The sequence below is a fragment of the Trachypithecus francoisi genome, unplaced genomic scaffold (assembly GCF_009764315.1).
Source record: "Trachypithecus francoisi isolate TF-2019V2 unplaced genomic scaffold, Tfra_2.0 Lachesis_group17, whole genome shotgun sequence".
NCBI lineage: Eukaryota > Metazoa > Chordata > Mammalia > Primates > Cercopithecidae > Trachypithecus > Trachypithecus francoisi.
This window is the reverse complement of record NW_022681462.1, coordinates 81,181,167-81,194,530: the sequence shown is the minus strand read 5'-3', so window position 1 is coordinate 81,194,530 and position 13,364 is coordinate 81,181,167. Positions and strand designations below refer to the sequence as shown.

General features: G+C 52.4%; 2 protein-coding genes across 3 annotated transcripts; both read right to left on the bottom strand.

The window, feature by feature from the left end:
* Positions 1-2: 2 nt before the first annotated feature.
* On the bottom strand, positions 3-3,907 carry PREB (prolactin regulatory element binding). Of its 2 annotated transcripts, XM_033176272.1 has the most exons (9): positions 3,524-3,907; positions 2,777-2,966; positions 2,353-2,573; positions 2,084-2,164; positions 1,847-1,971; positions 1,474-1,647; positions 1,255-1,327; positions 917-1,076; positions 3-750 (listed from the first exon to the last, which is right to left on the bottom strand). In XM_033176272.1, the coding sequence occupies exons 1-9, from the start codon at positions 3,656-3,658 to the stop codon at positions 656-658; spliced, it is 1,254 nt and encodes a 417-aa protein (XP_033032163.1). In that variant the 5' UTR covers positions 3,659-3,907; the 3' UTR covers positions 3-655. The 2 variants fall into 2 exon arrangements, with proteins under 2 accessions (XP_033032163.1, XP_033032164.1); XM_033176273.1 differs by lacking the exon at positions 917-1,076 and having other exon boundaries at positions 697-750.
* Positions 3,908-6,030: 2,123 nt separating this feature from the next.
* Positions 6,031-8,695, bottom strand: PRR30 (proline rich 30). Its single transcript, XM_033176271.1, has 3 exons — positions 8,542-8,695; positions 8,238-8,290; positions 6,031-7,963 (listed from the first exon to the last, which is right to left on the bottom strand). Exon 3 carries the CDS (start codon positions 7,596-7,598, stop codon positions 6,360-6,362), a length of 1,239 nt encoding a protein of 412 aa, XP_033032162.1. The 5' UTR covers positions 7,599-7,963; positions 8,238-8,290; positions 8,542-8,695; the 3' UTR covers positions 6,031-6,359.
* Between the last annotated feature and the right edge of the window lie 4,669 nt (positions 8,696-13,364).

Below are 13,364 nucleotides of genomic sequence, written 5' to 3'. Positions count from 1 at the left end.
GGGGGGTCTCAGTTCACTCTTTCCTTGTTTATTAAATATCAACTTTTCCTGCCTAGTGGGCTGAGGTTCATTTTCCCTTTCCTCAAGGTTAGACTATCTAGGAACTTACTGCATCTTTAGGCCGGCTGGCTTAGTGCTACCCATCTGAACCCCCAGATTACTAACCAAGTCTTCCTTTTGCCCCTTCCTGCCCCAACAGCAAGTACCAGGCCAGTCCCTTCCCCAGCAAATGCCAGGGGCTTCATGCGAAGGGGAACTGACCCTAAGGCTGTGAGGGGAAGAGGAGAAACTGTTTCTATAGGAAGGACAGTAGTGCCTCCAGGCTCTTGGGCATCTTCACATGTTTCTAGAGAAAGGACAAGCTCAACTCTCGAGCCTCTAGTAGGCAGAAGGAAGGAGGCAGGGAATATGGCCTGGGCTTCAGACACCACTGTTCTGGATGGATCCACAGATGATGAAGGCAGAGTTCCTGGGGCCCAGAGTCAGGCAGGGCCATAACCAAGCCTTTTCACTAGAAGGGCAGGCAGTGCCCATTCATCTTATCAGAGGCAGCCTCAGCTGTGGACCCGAATGGAGTGAGCAAAGGGAGTCCAGGCCTCCACTCTGCTCTAGAGATGGCAGTGTCCAGGCTCCTGATTCCCAGGACGCAGGGAAGCTAAAGGAAACCTGGAAAGGCACTCTGGAGCAGCAGGATGGTCACAACAATAAGCCCGACACACAGCAGGAGCAGGAGCCACACAGGAACACTCCCTGCAGGAGGGAAAGGGAGAGGTCAGCAGGCAAAGGGGCTTCCCAGCCTAAAAACCAGAAACCTTCAAAGGGGGAGTGGCACAAACAAGAGCCCAGCCCCCGGGGGGCATGTTTCTGGTCCAGTTAAAGGTGGGGTGGTGCCTGCCTGCCCCGCCCAATGACTCACGCCGTGAGGGCAACAGATGCAGCTGGCAACGACTGTCCACAGCCACAGAGAACAGGGCAGTTTCATGGGACCCAAGGAGCTCTGGACCACGACCCTTCTCAGGTAGAAAGGCCACATCCGTCACCACAATGCCATGGGCCTCCCTCACGTAGTAGAGGCACTGTGGGTAGAAGGAAAACGAGTGAGGAAAGGTCTAGCTGGGAACTGTCTTTCTGGAAAGCATGCTCCCCACCCCCAGGTTTTCCCTCTATAGCACGGGCCAGACTCCTTCCTGCACACTCAGGGTAGAGACAGGCCTACAGTCCACCGACAGGGCCATGCCAACCTCCACCCATTACCTGGAGAGAGAAAGCTATGTAGATGGCAACAGAGCCAGTGACCGTGCCCAGGCCTAGGAAGGTGCCAGACTCACTGCAACAAACAATAAAGTGCTCGTTGTCCTGGAGGCTTGTGCAGCAACCCTCATACCCCAATCCCGGTCCGCGGGGACCCAGGCAGGCCTCCTTTCCAAGCTCCCTCAGGGACCCCCACCTAGCCAAGGCAGCAATATCTCACACCTGACATTGAGGCAGGAGATGACTTCATGGCCACAGGACTTGGTCCGAAGGGGCAAGAAGTTGGAGCCATCCCAGGCTGTGAGGTAGCAGGGAGGGGGCTGGCGCAGGCGCTTGTGGGGAATTTGTACTGTGAAGAGTCGCAGCCCAGCAGGCTGGTCTGGAACCTGCCCAAACCTGGGGGCCGGATGGGGAGCTATTCAGCTCCTGGGGCCTGCCCAACCCTCCTCAGAGGTTTGTGCACCACCTGCACCCTGATCAGACCTGAGGTAAAACTCAACAAGTTCCTCCCCAGCTCTCCCATCCCCAGTCTTTTCCCTCTCCCCCACCACAGCTGGGCTATGCCTCTTTCAGCCACCCCGCAAAGTCTTCACACCTGCAGGCCTGATAACGGTAAGGTGTGCTGGAAAAGGTGGGTCCATTCTCTTGCCACTGCAGCTGTGTCACCAGCTGATTCTTCTGCCACACGGAGGCCTTAAGGTCCCGGCCCACGGTTACCAACTAGCCAGATAAAGATTCCAAGGATGGACAGTTAGGGGATCCACTCACTGGGCAAGCAGCATAAGCACCTCCCCTCTCCTTCTCCACCCTCCTCCCACCCCCACCCCCTCACCTTGCCATCAGGCCCTAAAGCCAGGTCTTCAATCTCCCCTTCGTGGGCTTTGAACTCCAGAACCTTCTCCAGGCTGGGTACCTGTAGCCAAACCATGGTTAACTCAGGTGTCCAGCAAGTACACTGTGACTGATCTCCATGCCACCCCCTTCTAATGGCCCCTCAATGCAAGCTTCATTCACAAGTTTCCCAGATGCCACGTTCAGCTTCTCACAATTTTGGTTTTGCTGTTACTGACATTCATCCTCCCTAACCCCGCAAACCCACACCTTCCAGACACGAACGTAGCCATCTGTCCCTCCAGTGGCAAGCAGGGTATTATCGTGGTTGAAGCACACAACTTTCTGCAGTGGATCGGAGCTGAAGTCTGTCTGCACTGCCTGCAAATTCTCTACCCTGAGTTCTAGCCCCTCGTGCTGGGTTTCCGCTCCACATTTCTTCTCTGCTGGGGCTGCTCCCTTCCTTTGTCGAGGCCCCTGCTCCTTGGAACCTGTAACACAAACACTTGGCCAGGTTCTAGGCTTCTACAGTAAGGAGTACTGGCCCCTCTCTCCATGGCAGGTGCCCATACAGCTTCTAGCTTGCTACCAAAACCCTACTTCCAGACCCACTTCTTTAGAGACACCAAGATAAGAGTGACCTTACTCGTTCAACCCTTTCCCCAAGTGGGTAGAGAGGGAGAGAGCTCCTTACCTGCCTTCTCTGCCTTGTTGCCTTTCTGTTGATGGGCCTGGAAGCGCAGGAGCTGACAGTGGGCATCCTGCCCTGCAGCAAGGATGTCACCAGCCAGTGCCAAGTTCATGGTGGCCCGTGTCTCTGTGTCATGGGAGTGCAGCAAGGAGGCACTCAAGCGCCCATTAATCCGCTCTAGTTGCAGAAAGTGCTGTGGGAGGGGGACCCGGATGAGCAAGTTCAGGGGTGCCCAGAGAGCACGTCTAGGAACAGTCTGATGTCTTACCCCTTTAGTTTCTGCACGTTATAGTTCACAAGGGTTTCTCGAGTCTTTTTTCTCTCATTTGGGCCTCACAAATCTATACAGTGAGCAGGACTGGGATTATTATCTCCATTTTACAGAACAGAGTGAAGCTCAGAAGAGGGAAGGAACTTAAACCCAAATGCACCACTCTCGCCGCTGCTAGAGGGCAGGCAAGACCTCCCGGAAAAGGCTAGGATAAGAGCCCTGGAGCTGCTCCGAGGCGGAGCTGAAGCGTTCCTGCCGGCTCTGCAGCTGTGTGCAGTTTTCACTTTACCTTAAAAGCCTCTCCTCTGCCTGCTGAGTTCTCGACTGAAATTCGCGCCGGGGCGTCAGGCAAGCGGGTCTTCCCAACAGAAGTGGGCAGGGCCCGAAGCTGGAGTGTGGCCCGCCCCGCGACCCCCGGCCACCCTGGAATCGCCGCCAGCCCACAGCAAGACCCAGCCCCAGTGGCCCTGAGCTCTCACCACACCATTCTTTATGCCTGTCTTGGCGGCGCCTCCTCCGCCCGCAGCGATGAGCAGCCCAGTGCTGGGGTCAACCTGAAGAGCGTACAACGGGAACGGAGCACGGTACAGCTCTGGCGCCCGGCGTCGGCCCATCCCGCCCGGCGCGCGTTCACTGCCCGCACCACGGCACCCAGGACATAACGGGCTGGGCCTTCGACTACTGCCCCGGCCGCTGGTGAACTCGGCCCCGTCGCTGCCGGGAGCACACCCGACCCCTCTCACACCGCGGAGTTGCCAAAACCCTGACCACCCGCAGGCAGCCGAGGTTCAGCTCCAGTGCGTCTAAGTTGCTCTCGCAGACGCGCACTGCGCACGCGCACCTGTCTCGCGGCTCCCTCCGCGCAGGCGCAGGAGCGCCGACACGAGTCAGCACTAGCTGGCGGGGCCGCGTTCCCCGGGGCGGGGCTTGGGTTCTCCATCCCTGGCGCGGAGGCACAGTTGCCCAGCACCGACTTCGCCATCTTTGTGCGGGGCGCCCCGGGGCGCGGAGGAGGTGGAGCCAGTGGAGGTTGATGAAGGTCAACCTTTAATAAAGAAATCCGACTCGCGCCTGTAATCCCAGCACTTTGGGAGGCCGAGGCGGGCGGATCACGAGGTCAGGAGTTCGAGACCAGCCTGACCAACATGGCGAAATCCCGTCTGTACCAAAACTACAAAGGGTGTGGTGGCGTGCGCCTGTGGTGGCGTTCGCCTGTAATCCCAGCTACTCGGGGACCTGAGGCAGGAGAATTACTTGAACCCGGGAGATAGAGGTTGCAGTGAGCCGAGATCACGCCATTGCCATTGCACTCCAGCCTGGGCAGCAAGCAACAAGAGTGAAACACCGTCTCAAAAAAAAAAAAAAAATCCTCTGCCGGGCACGGTGGCTCATGCCTGTAATCCCCCTGTAATCCCAACACTTTCAGAAAGTCCGAGAGAGGAGGATGGCTTGAGCCCAGGATTTCCAGACCAGCCTGGACAACATGGGGAGACTCCATCTCTACAAAATATTTAAAAATTAGCCAAACGTCGTGGCAGCTGTGGGCCCAGCTGCCCAGAAGGCTCAGGTAGGAGGATCACTTGAGACTGGGAGGTCGAGGCTGCAGTGAGCTCGACCACTATGCTCAACCACCACTGCACTCCAGCCCCTGGGTGACAGAGCTAAACCCTGTCTCTCACACACACATGAAATCCTCGAATTAGGACTGTTCCCGCTTGGGGAGTGATATGCCAACTCCTGGGAGCACAGGCCTTTGCAGCTTACCCCAGAGAGGAAGTGATTTGCCCGAGGGCACACACCAGAAACCACCGGAGTCTCTTGCTTCTTAATGGAGGCAACATGAACTTAAAAATAAACCTGACTTCAAATGCTGAATCCACTGCTTCCTCGTATGGGGACGCCTCTGTCATCCTTAACTCCTATCCCCCACTTTTGGCAGGGGTAGTGTCCGCCATTCCCTTTCTCAAGGCTTCACACTCCTGGGCCGGTGGCTTGGTGGGTGGCCAGCTGCTTTGCTGGCCTCCGCAGGGGCAGTTCAGCTCCTGGGCAGGTATCTTCTGCGCCTGATACTCATCCTCCCTTGGATTTGTGATCTGATGAGGACCTTTGTGCACTCTTGAGAGTGAGTACAAGGGATGTCCTTCCCTGAAAGGAGACACCTCTCCTGCATTCTGATTAACTAAGGTGCACCCAGAGGAGTGGTGCAGTGGCCTCATCTTTGGGGATGCTAATATCTGTCCCACAGAGTTGCATTAGATGTGTGAAGGGTGTGGCCAAGCTATCTGCATATCTCAAGTCCCCAGGCCTTGTGGGTCTCTTGTCTTCCTTGGATACATGGCACCTGCTCTTTCTGGCCTCTCTGTTTCCTTTGACACCATCCTCCAGGGTCTTTTTTATTTTTTGAGACAGAGTCTCGCTCTGTTGCCCAGGCTGGAGTGCAGTGGCCTGATCTCAGCTCACTGCAACCTCCGCCTCCCAGGTTCAAGTGATTCTCCTGTCTCAGACTCCTGAGTAGTTGGAACTACAGGCGCCTGCCACCACGCCCGGCTAATTTTTGTGTTTTTAGTGGAGACAGTTTTACCATGTTGGCCAGGCTGGTCTCGTACTCCTGACCTTAAATGATATGCCCACCTTGGCCTCCCAAAGTGCTGGGATTACAGGCTTGAGCCACCACACCTGCCTTCTTTTTTTTTTTTTTTGAGATAGGGTCTCTGTCACCCAGGCTGGAGTGCAATGGCATGATATAGCTCATTGTAGCCTTGAACTCCTGGACTCAAGTGATCCTTCCACTTCAGCCTCTTGAGTAGCTTGAGTAGCTGGTAGTACAGGCACACCCCACCATACTCAGCTGATTTTTTTATATTTTTATTTTTGGAGAGACAGGATCTTGCTGTGTTGCCCAGGCTGGTCTCAAACTCCTGGCTTCAAGCAATCCTCCTACCTCAGCCTCCCAGTGTGTTGAGATTATAGGCGTGAACCACCCCCTCACTGCCACCAAGGGTCTTGTTGGAGACTGGCACCCCTGTAGTTATAGCCACCTATTCTGTGGACTCAGCAGGACACAAACACAGGTTTCACAGGGTCAAATTTTATTAGCTACACAGAGGGCTGAATGGGGTCTTGGTGCCCTTGGTCCTCTTCAGCCTGGAGACAGCAGACTCCACAAGGGGCTCCCAGGGTTCAGAGCAGGAGAACACACCTGACCTCCTGCCAGCCAGCCCTTCAGGGTGTCTTGGGGACTCCCCGAGATTTGGGGCCTGGTTGGGAGAGTGGGGTTTAGAGGGAGTGTTCCAGGGGGCCTCCGTGGCTCTGGAACTAGACTGATGACTTCTGGAGAATGAGCTCCAGAGAAACTGGCCTCTTTGGGGCAGGGCACGGCCTGGGCTTCGGGGAGGTAGTGGCCTGTTTTGGTGCCTGAGGTGGAGGCCCGGAGAAACATCGTGGAGAGTTTGGTGATTGAAGGCCTGCAGACCTGAAGCTCCTGGTCTGGGAGGGTGTGCCTGGGGCTGGGTCGGCCCGGGCCTGAGCTGCTGCAGGCTGAAATGCTGGCGATGGATGCCCACAGGCCTGAGGAGCCTTGCCCTGAGGCCCTACTTCCTTCCGCCTTTTTTCTGGCAGCAGATGCAAGGCCCTGGCCTGGCCCTGGGGCAGGCGGAGGCCGAAGCCGATGCCTATCTGGAGTGGCCCAGATTCCTGGCCTTCCACACAGGGCAGTAGTTGGGGGAAGGCAAGCAGCCGGGGTCCAGTCCTGTACTTGGGGAGGGGGCAGGAGGGGCTGCGGGGCCGGAGGCACACCAGGCATATAGGATACTCCACGACTGGCGCCTGGCCGGTTCTGCCTAGCCACAGGTGCTGCAAAAGCAGGAGCCGCAGGTCGTGTGCGATGCGGCGATGCCCCAGCTGGACCACCAGGGCCTGGGCCAGGGCCCCTGGGTCCCTGAACTGTGCAGGATCCTTCTCGCTTGGCACACATCTCTCCACTACCCCAGGGGACCCGGATCCGGTGTCCCTGTACTGATGCCAGCGCCATGTCTGCCTGTTAGAGTGAAGCCTTTGAGAAGGTGGACTTGGGCCTGGAGAAGTGAGCGTGGAGCTATGCAGGTCCTCGGGGTGGGAAGGAGACTGGCAAGGTGAGTGGGGAAGGGAGGAGTTCTGGGGCTGGGAGGGAGAGAAGGAAGTGGTCAGAGGAGGAGAGGGGTAGAGCCAGTGGTTGGAGGGAGAGGATGCATGTGGATTGGGGAGAGAGAGGTAGTTCTGGTGAAAGAAAGTGGGGGAACTTGGGAGAGAGGGAGAATAGGGATGTGGCGCAAAGTCAGAATTTGAGTCACAAGAGCCAAATTGGAAGCCAGGAGAGGGGGATGCTGGTGGAGGGGAGGAAGGACGATGGGACTGAGTGGAAAAGAACAGTGAGTGAGAGGGAGGGAGGGACTGATGGGCAGAGAGAGGCTGTAGGTTGTGAGGAGAGGAGTCTACAAGTTGTGAGAAGCCCCAAGGGGGGCGCCCGGGGAGCACTGAGGTCTGTGGCAGAACCTGGTCCTTGTTTTGAGGCAACATCGCCTTGAATCCAGAAGGAACTGGGGCAACAAGACTAGGTATGAGAGAACTGGCAGAGTCAGGACCAGTATCTCTGAGGTCAGCTGTGCCTGAGAAATCAAGGCCACCTTCTGTGCGCAGAGCTTGGCTCCAGCCTGGTGTGGGTGCAGGTGCTGGTGGCAGGCCAAGGGGACACCCAGACCTCCAGCACCAGGCTCTCTGGGTGTTCAGGCATGAGCATGAACCTAAGCTTGGCTTCTCACTTCTTTGCAGTCAGCCATTGATGAGGGATGTGTGCGGATGGAGAATCAAAGCTGCCTCTTGAAAGCAGAAGGGCAGCAGCGATTATCTGGGCGGGGCAGAGAGGAAGACAAAGCCCATAGGACCTGGAGAGAAAAGACAGAACCCAAGACACTGGGAGAATTGGTCCATTTCTGGCTCTGCATTATGTCCCTAGTTCCAAGCTGAACTCACCAAGACTTTAAATCCATGTCACCTTTGGGATCAAAAGAGCTGGCAAAATGCTCCAGGGAAGGTGAGAAGTGTGGAGGAGAGGAATAAGGAAGAAGGGAGGGTAGGATGGATTGGAGGAGGGGTTTGGGGGCTAGGGGCTGAGATAGGAACAGGAATTAAGGGTGTTCTGGTGCCAGGAGCTCTTACCAATGAGAATTCCTGTGGGCTGTGTTTCACAGGCACTTCAGCATCGAGAGGACCTGGGAGAGAGGAGTAGAGTCACCAAATGGTGGATACACCTTTCTCTGTCCCCAGCATCTAACACTAAACACACTGTTTCTGTCTGAGCCGTGAGTTTTGCCCTCAGTCCTCCTTCAGTCATTTGGAGGCCTGTGGTACAGGTTTTTATTCTGCTAATCCTGACTCGGGGGTTCTGCAAGCATCCTAGTTTCCTGCCACTCTGGTTCCTCTGACCCCTTGTTGCCCCTAGTGCTGATGTCCTCTAGCTCACCCTGGCCTAGACAGAGAAGGCTCATTACACCCAGCAGCAGAAGGAATGGGGCCAGCTGATAAAAGCCTCTGGGAGACTGGGACTTCGTCTAAGGGGTGGCGCTAGGGTTGCCGCCCCCAGTGGGAGCTAGGGTCCCCATTCCCTGAGTTCAGTTCTCCCTGGCAGCATGTGGGTATGTCACAAAAGTCAGGTGCTGACATCATAGAATCTCCTCTCTGAGGCTCTGGGACCTTCTTCCAGAGATCATCCAAAGGCTGGCCCTTGATAACACTGTGAAGCAGGCAGAATTCTTCAGTGCACTCAGTTTCTCCTTCAAGACCCAGCCCCCACCTCTACTCTTGGCCTATGCACTTTATAGCTCCAACCAGCTCCTTCATCCATTGCTCTCCCCACTCACACAGCCTGTCTGGGCTGAGCTCATGCACCACACTTTTCTCCCCCTTGGGATATACCTATTATATGTTTTGATAACTATTTTCTTAACTGCTTTATTGGGATATAATTCACATACCACACAATCTACCCATTTAAAGTGTACCATTCGATGTCTTCTAGTATATTCACAGGGTTGTAGAACCATCTCCACAATCTAGTTGTAGAACATTTTTGTCCCCCCAAAAATAAGTCCTGTACCCATTAGCAGTTGGTCCCCACTCTTCCCCCAGCCTCTGGAAACTACCAATCTACTCTGTTTCTATAGGTTTTCATATTCTAGACATTTCATATAAGTGGAATTATACAATATATGGTCTTTTGTTGACTTCTTTTAACATGTTTGCAAGGTTCATTCATGTTGTAGCATGTATCATTGCTTTATGCCTTTTTATTGCCAGATAATATTCCTTTGTATGGATATGCCATATTTTGTTTATCCATTAATTAATTGATGGACATTTTGGTTCTTTCTACTTTTTTTTTTTTTGAGATGAATTCTCACTCTTGTTCAAGCTGGAGTGAAGTGGCGCAATCTTGGCTCACTGCAACCTCCACTTCCTGGGTTCAAGCAATTCTTCTGCCTCAGTCTCCCGAGTAGCTGGGACTTACAGGTGCAGGCCACCATGCCCAGCTAATTTTTGTATTTTTAGTAGAGATAGGGTTTTGTCATGTTGGCCAGGCTGGTCTTAAACTCTCAACCTCAGGTGATCCGCCCACCTCGGCTTCCCAAAGTGCTGGGATTACAGGTGTGAGCCACTGCGCCTGGCATGGTTCTTTCTACTTTTTAGCAATTATTAATAGTGCTATGAACATTCTTCTACAAGTTTTATGTGGACATATGGTTTCATTTATCTTTAGATACATAGGAGCAGAATTACTGAGTTACATGGTAAATCTATATTTAACATTTTGAGGAACTACCAAACTGTCTTCCAAGTTGGCTGTACCAATTTTCAATCCCATCAGCGAGGTATAAGGGTTCCAATGTTTCTTTATCCTTACCAACACATGTTGTTGCCTGTCTTTTTTATTTTAGCAATCCTAGTGGGTGTGAAACAGTATGATATTGTGGTTTTTACTTACATTTTCCTAATGATTGATGATGTTGAGCATCTTTTCATGTGCTATGGGATATTTATCTTCTTTGAAGAACTGTATATTCAAATCCTTAGCCTATCTTTTTAAAAGCCAGTCAAATTTAGCAGTGGGGTGTTGTATACCAACTTTAGTGACCTATCTTTTTTTTGAGGTGGAGTTTTGCTCTTGTGGCCCAGGCTGGAGTGCAATGGCGCGATCTCAGCTCGCCGCAACCTCTGCCTCCCGAGTTCAAGTGATTCTCCTGCCTCAGCCTCCCAAGTAGCTGGGATTACAGGTGCCCGCCACCACACTCAGCTAATTTTGTGTTTTTAGTAGAGATGGGGTTTTTCCCTGTTGGCCAGCCTGGTCTCAAACTCCTGACCTCAGGTGATCCACCTGCCTTGGCCTCCCAAAGTGCTGGGATTACAGGCATGAGCCACCAACCTACAGGCACCCGATCAACCTATCTTTTAATTAGGTTCTTGTCTTCATATCATTGAATTATAAAAGTTGTTTTATATTCTGGATGTAGGTCCCTTGTCAGACACGTGTTTTGCAAATATTTTCCCTGATTCTGTGGGTTATTTTTTTTACTTTCTTGATGGTCTCCTTTGATGCACAAAAGCTTCCAAATTTGATAAAGTCCAATTTATCTGTTTTGTCTTTTCTTGCTTGCTTTTTGTGTCTTATCTAAGAAACCATTGCCTAACCCAAGGTCACAGAGATTTGCTCTGTGTTTTCTTCTTAGACTTTTATAGTTTTTGCTCTTACATTTAAGTTTGTTATCTATTTTGAGGGGTTTTGTTTTGTTTTGTTTTAGAGGCAGTGTCTCACTTTGTCACCCAGGCTGGAATGCAGTGGTGTAATCATAGCTTACTGCCACTTTGAACTCCCAAGCTCAAGGAATCCTCCTGCCTTGGCCTTCCCAAGTGCTGGGATTATAGTCATGAACCACCACACCTAGTCTATTTCAAGTTAATTTTTATATATGGTAAGAGGTGGAAGTTCAACTTAATTCTTTTGTATGTGGATATCCAGTTGTCCCAACACCATTTGTTGAAAAGACTTTTTCACTAGCCTGGGCAACATAGTGAGGCCCATCTTTCCCAAAAAACAAGAAAGAAGGAAATTAGCCTGGCGTTGTGGTGCATGTCTGTGGTCTCAGCTACTTGAGAGGCTGAGGTGGGAGGATGGCTTGAGCCCAGGAGTTGGAGGATGCAGTGAGCCAAGATCACGCCACTGCACTCCAGCCTGGGCAAGAGAAGGAGATCCTCTTTCTTTTTTTTTTTTTGAGACGGAGTCTCGCTCTGCCACCCAGGCTGGAGTGCAGTGGTGCGATCTCGGCTCACTGCAAGCTCCGCCTCCCGGGTTTACACCATTCTCCTGCCTCAGCCTCCCGAGTAGCTGGGACTACAGGCACCCGCCTCATCGCCCGGCTAGTTTTTTTTGTATTTTCTTTTTTTTTTTTTTTTTTTTTTTTTTTTTTGAGGCGGAGTCTCGCTCTGTCGCCCGGACTGGAGTGCAGTGGCCAGATCTCAGCTCACTGCAAGCTCCGCCTCCCGGTTTCCGCCATTCTCCTGCCTCAGCCTCCCGAGTAGCTGGCTACAGGCGCCCGCCACCTCGCCCGGCTAGTTTTTTTTGTATTTTTAGTAGAGACGGGGTTTCACCGTATTAGCCAGGATGGTCTCGATCTCCCGACCTTGTGATCCGCCCGTCTCGGCCTCCCAAAGTGCTGGGATTACAGGCTTGAGCCACCGCGCCCGGCTTTTTTTGTATTTTCAAGTAGAGACAGGGTTTCACCGTATTAGCCAGGATGGTCTCGATCTCCTGACCTCGTGATCCGCCCGTCTCGGCCTCCCAAAGTGCTGGGATTACAGGCTTGAGCCACTGCGCCCGGCCGAGACCCTCTTTCAAAAACAAACAAACAAAAAGGCTATTCCTTCCCCCCATGGAATTGTCTTGGCAGTCGTGTGAAAAATCAGTTGACTAGTGTTATTAGTTTCCTATTGCTCCCATAACAAATTACCTCATACTTAGCGGCTTAAAACAACACAAATTCATTATTTTACACTTCTCTAGATTAGAAGTCCAACATGGGTCTCACTGGGCTAACAATCCAGATGTCGGCAGGCTGCCTTCCTTTCTGGAGGCTGTAAGGGAGAGTACATTTCCTTGCCTCTTCCATCTTCTGGTGGTTTGTGGTCCCTGGTTTGTGGTCCCCCTCTTACAGCTTCAAAGCCAGTATCCTTGTATCTTTATGAACATTCCGCCATAGTCACATCTCCCTCTGACTCTGAACTATTCTGCCTCCCTCTCCAACTTTTAGGGACCTTTGTGATTACATTGGGCCCAGCCAGATAGTCTGGGATAATCTCTCTATTTTTAAGTCAGTTGAGCAGAGCACAGTGGCTCACACTTGTAATCCTAGCAATTCAGGTGGGGGAGGTGGAAGAATCCCTTGAGCACAGGAGTTTGAGGCTACACTGAGCCATGATTATGCCACCTCACTGCAGCCTGAGTAACAGAGCAAGACTCTGACTTTCTTTTTTGTTTGTTTGTTGTTGTTTTTTTGAGATAGAGTCTCGCTTTGTCGCCCAGGCTGGAGTGCAGTGGCACGATCTTGGCTCACTGCAACTTCCACCTCCGTAGTTCAAGTGATTCTCCTGCCTCAGCATCCCGAGTAGCTGGGACTACAGGCACTCGCTACCATGCCCAGATAATTTTTGTCGTTTTAGTAGAGATGAAGTTTCACCATGTGGGCCAGGCTGGTCTTGAACTCCTGACCTCATGGTCTATCCCCACCTCGGCCTTCCAAAGTGCTGAGATTACAAGCATGAGTCACCGCGCCTATTATGGACTATTTCAAACAAATACAAAAGTAAAGACTAAAATAAAATGAACTCCCATGTGCCTGTCACCCAGCTTCAACAGTTACCAGTCATGGAAAATTTTTCTCTATGTCCCGCCTACTTTCCTTGTGGGTAATTTCCAAACAAATCCCAGCCATCACACCATTTTGTTCACAACTGTTGCAGAATATATCTCAAAAATTTAATTCTTTTCTTCTTTTCAGTCGGAGTTTCGCCCAGGCCGGAGTGCAATGGCAGGATCTCGGCTCACCACAACCTCCACCTCCCAGGTTCAAGTGATTCTCCTGCCTTAGCCTCCTGAGTAGCTAGGATTACAGGCATAAGACATCACGCCTGGCTAATTTTTGTATTTTTAGTAGACACAGGGTTTCTCCATGTTGGTCAGGCTGGTTTCGAACTCCTGACCTCAGGTGATCTGCCTGCCTCGGCCTCCCAAAGTGC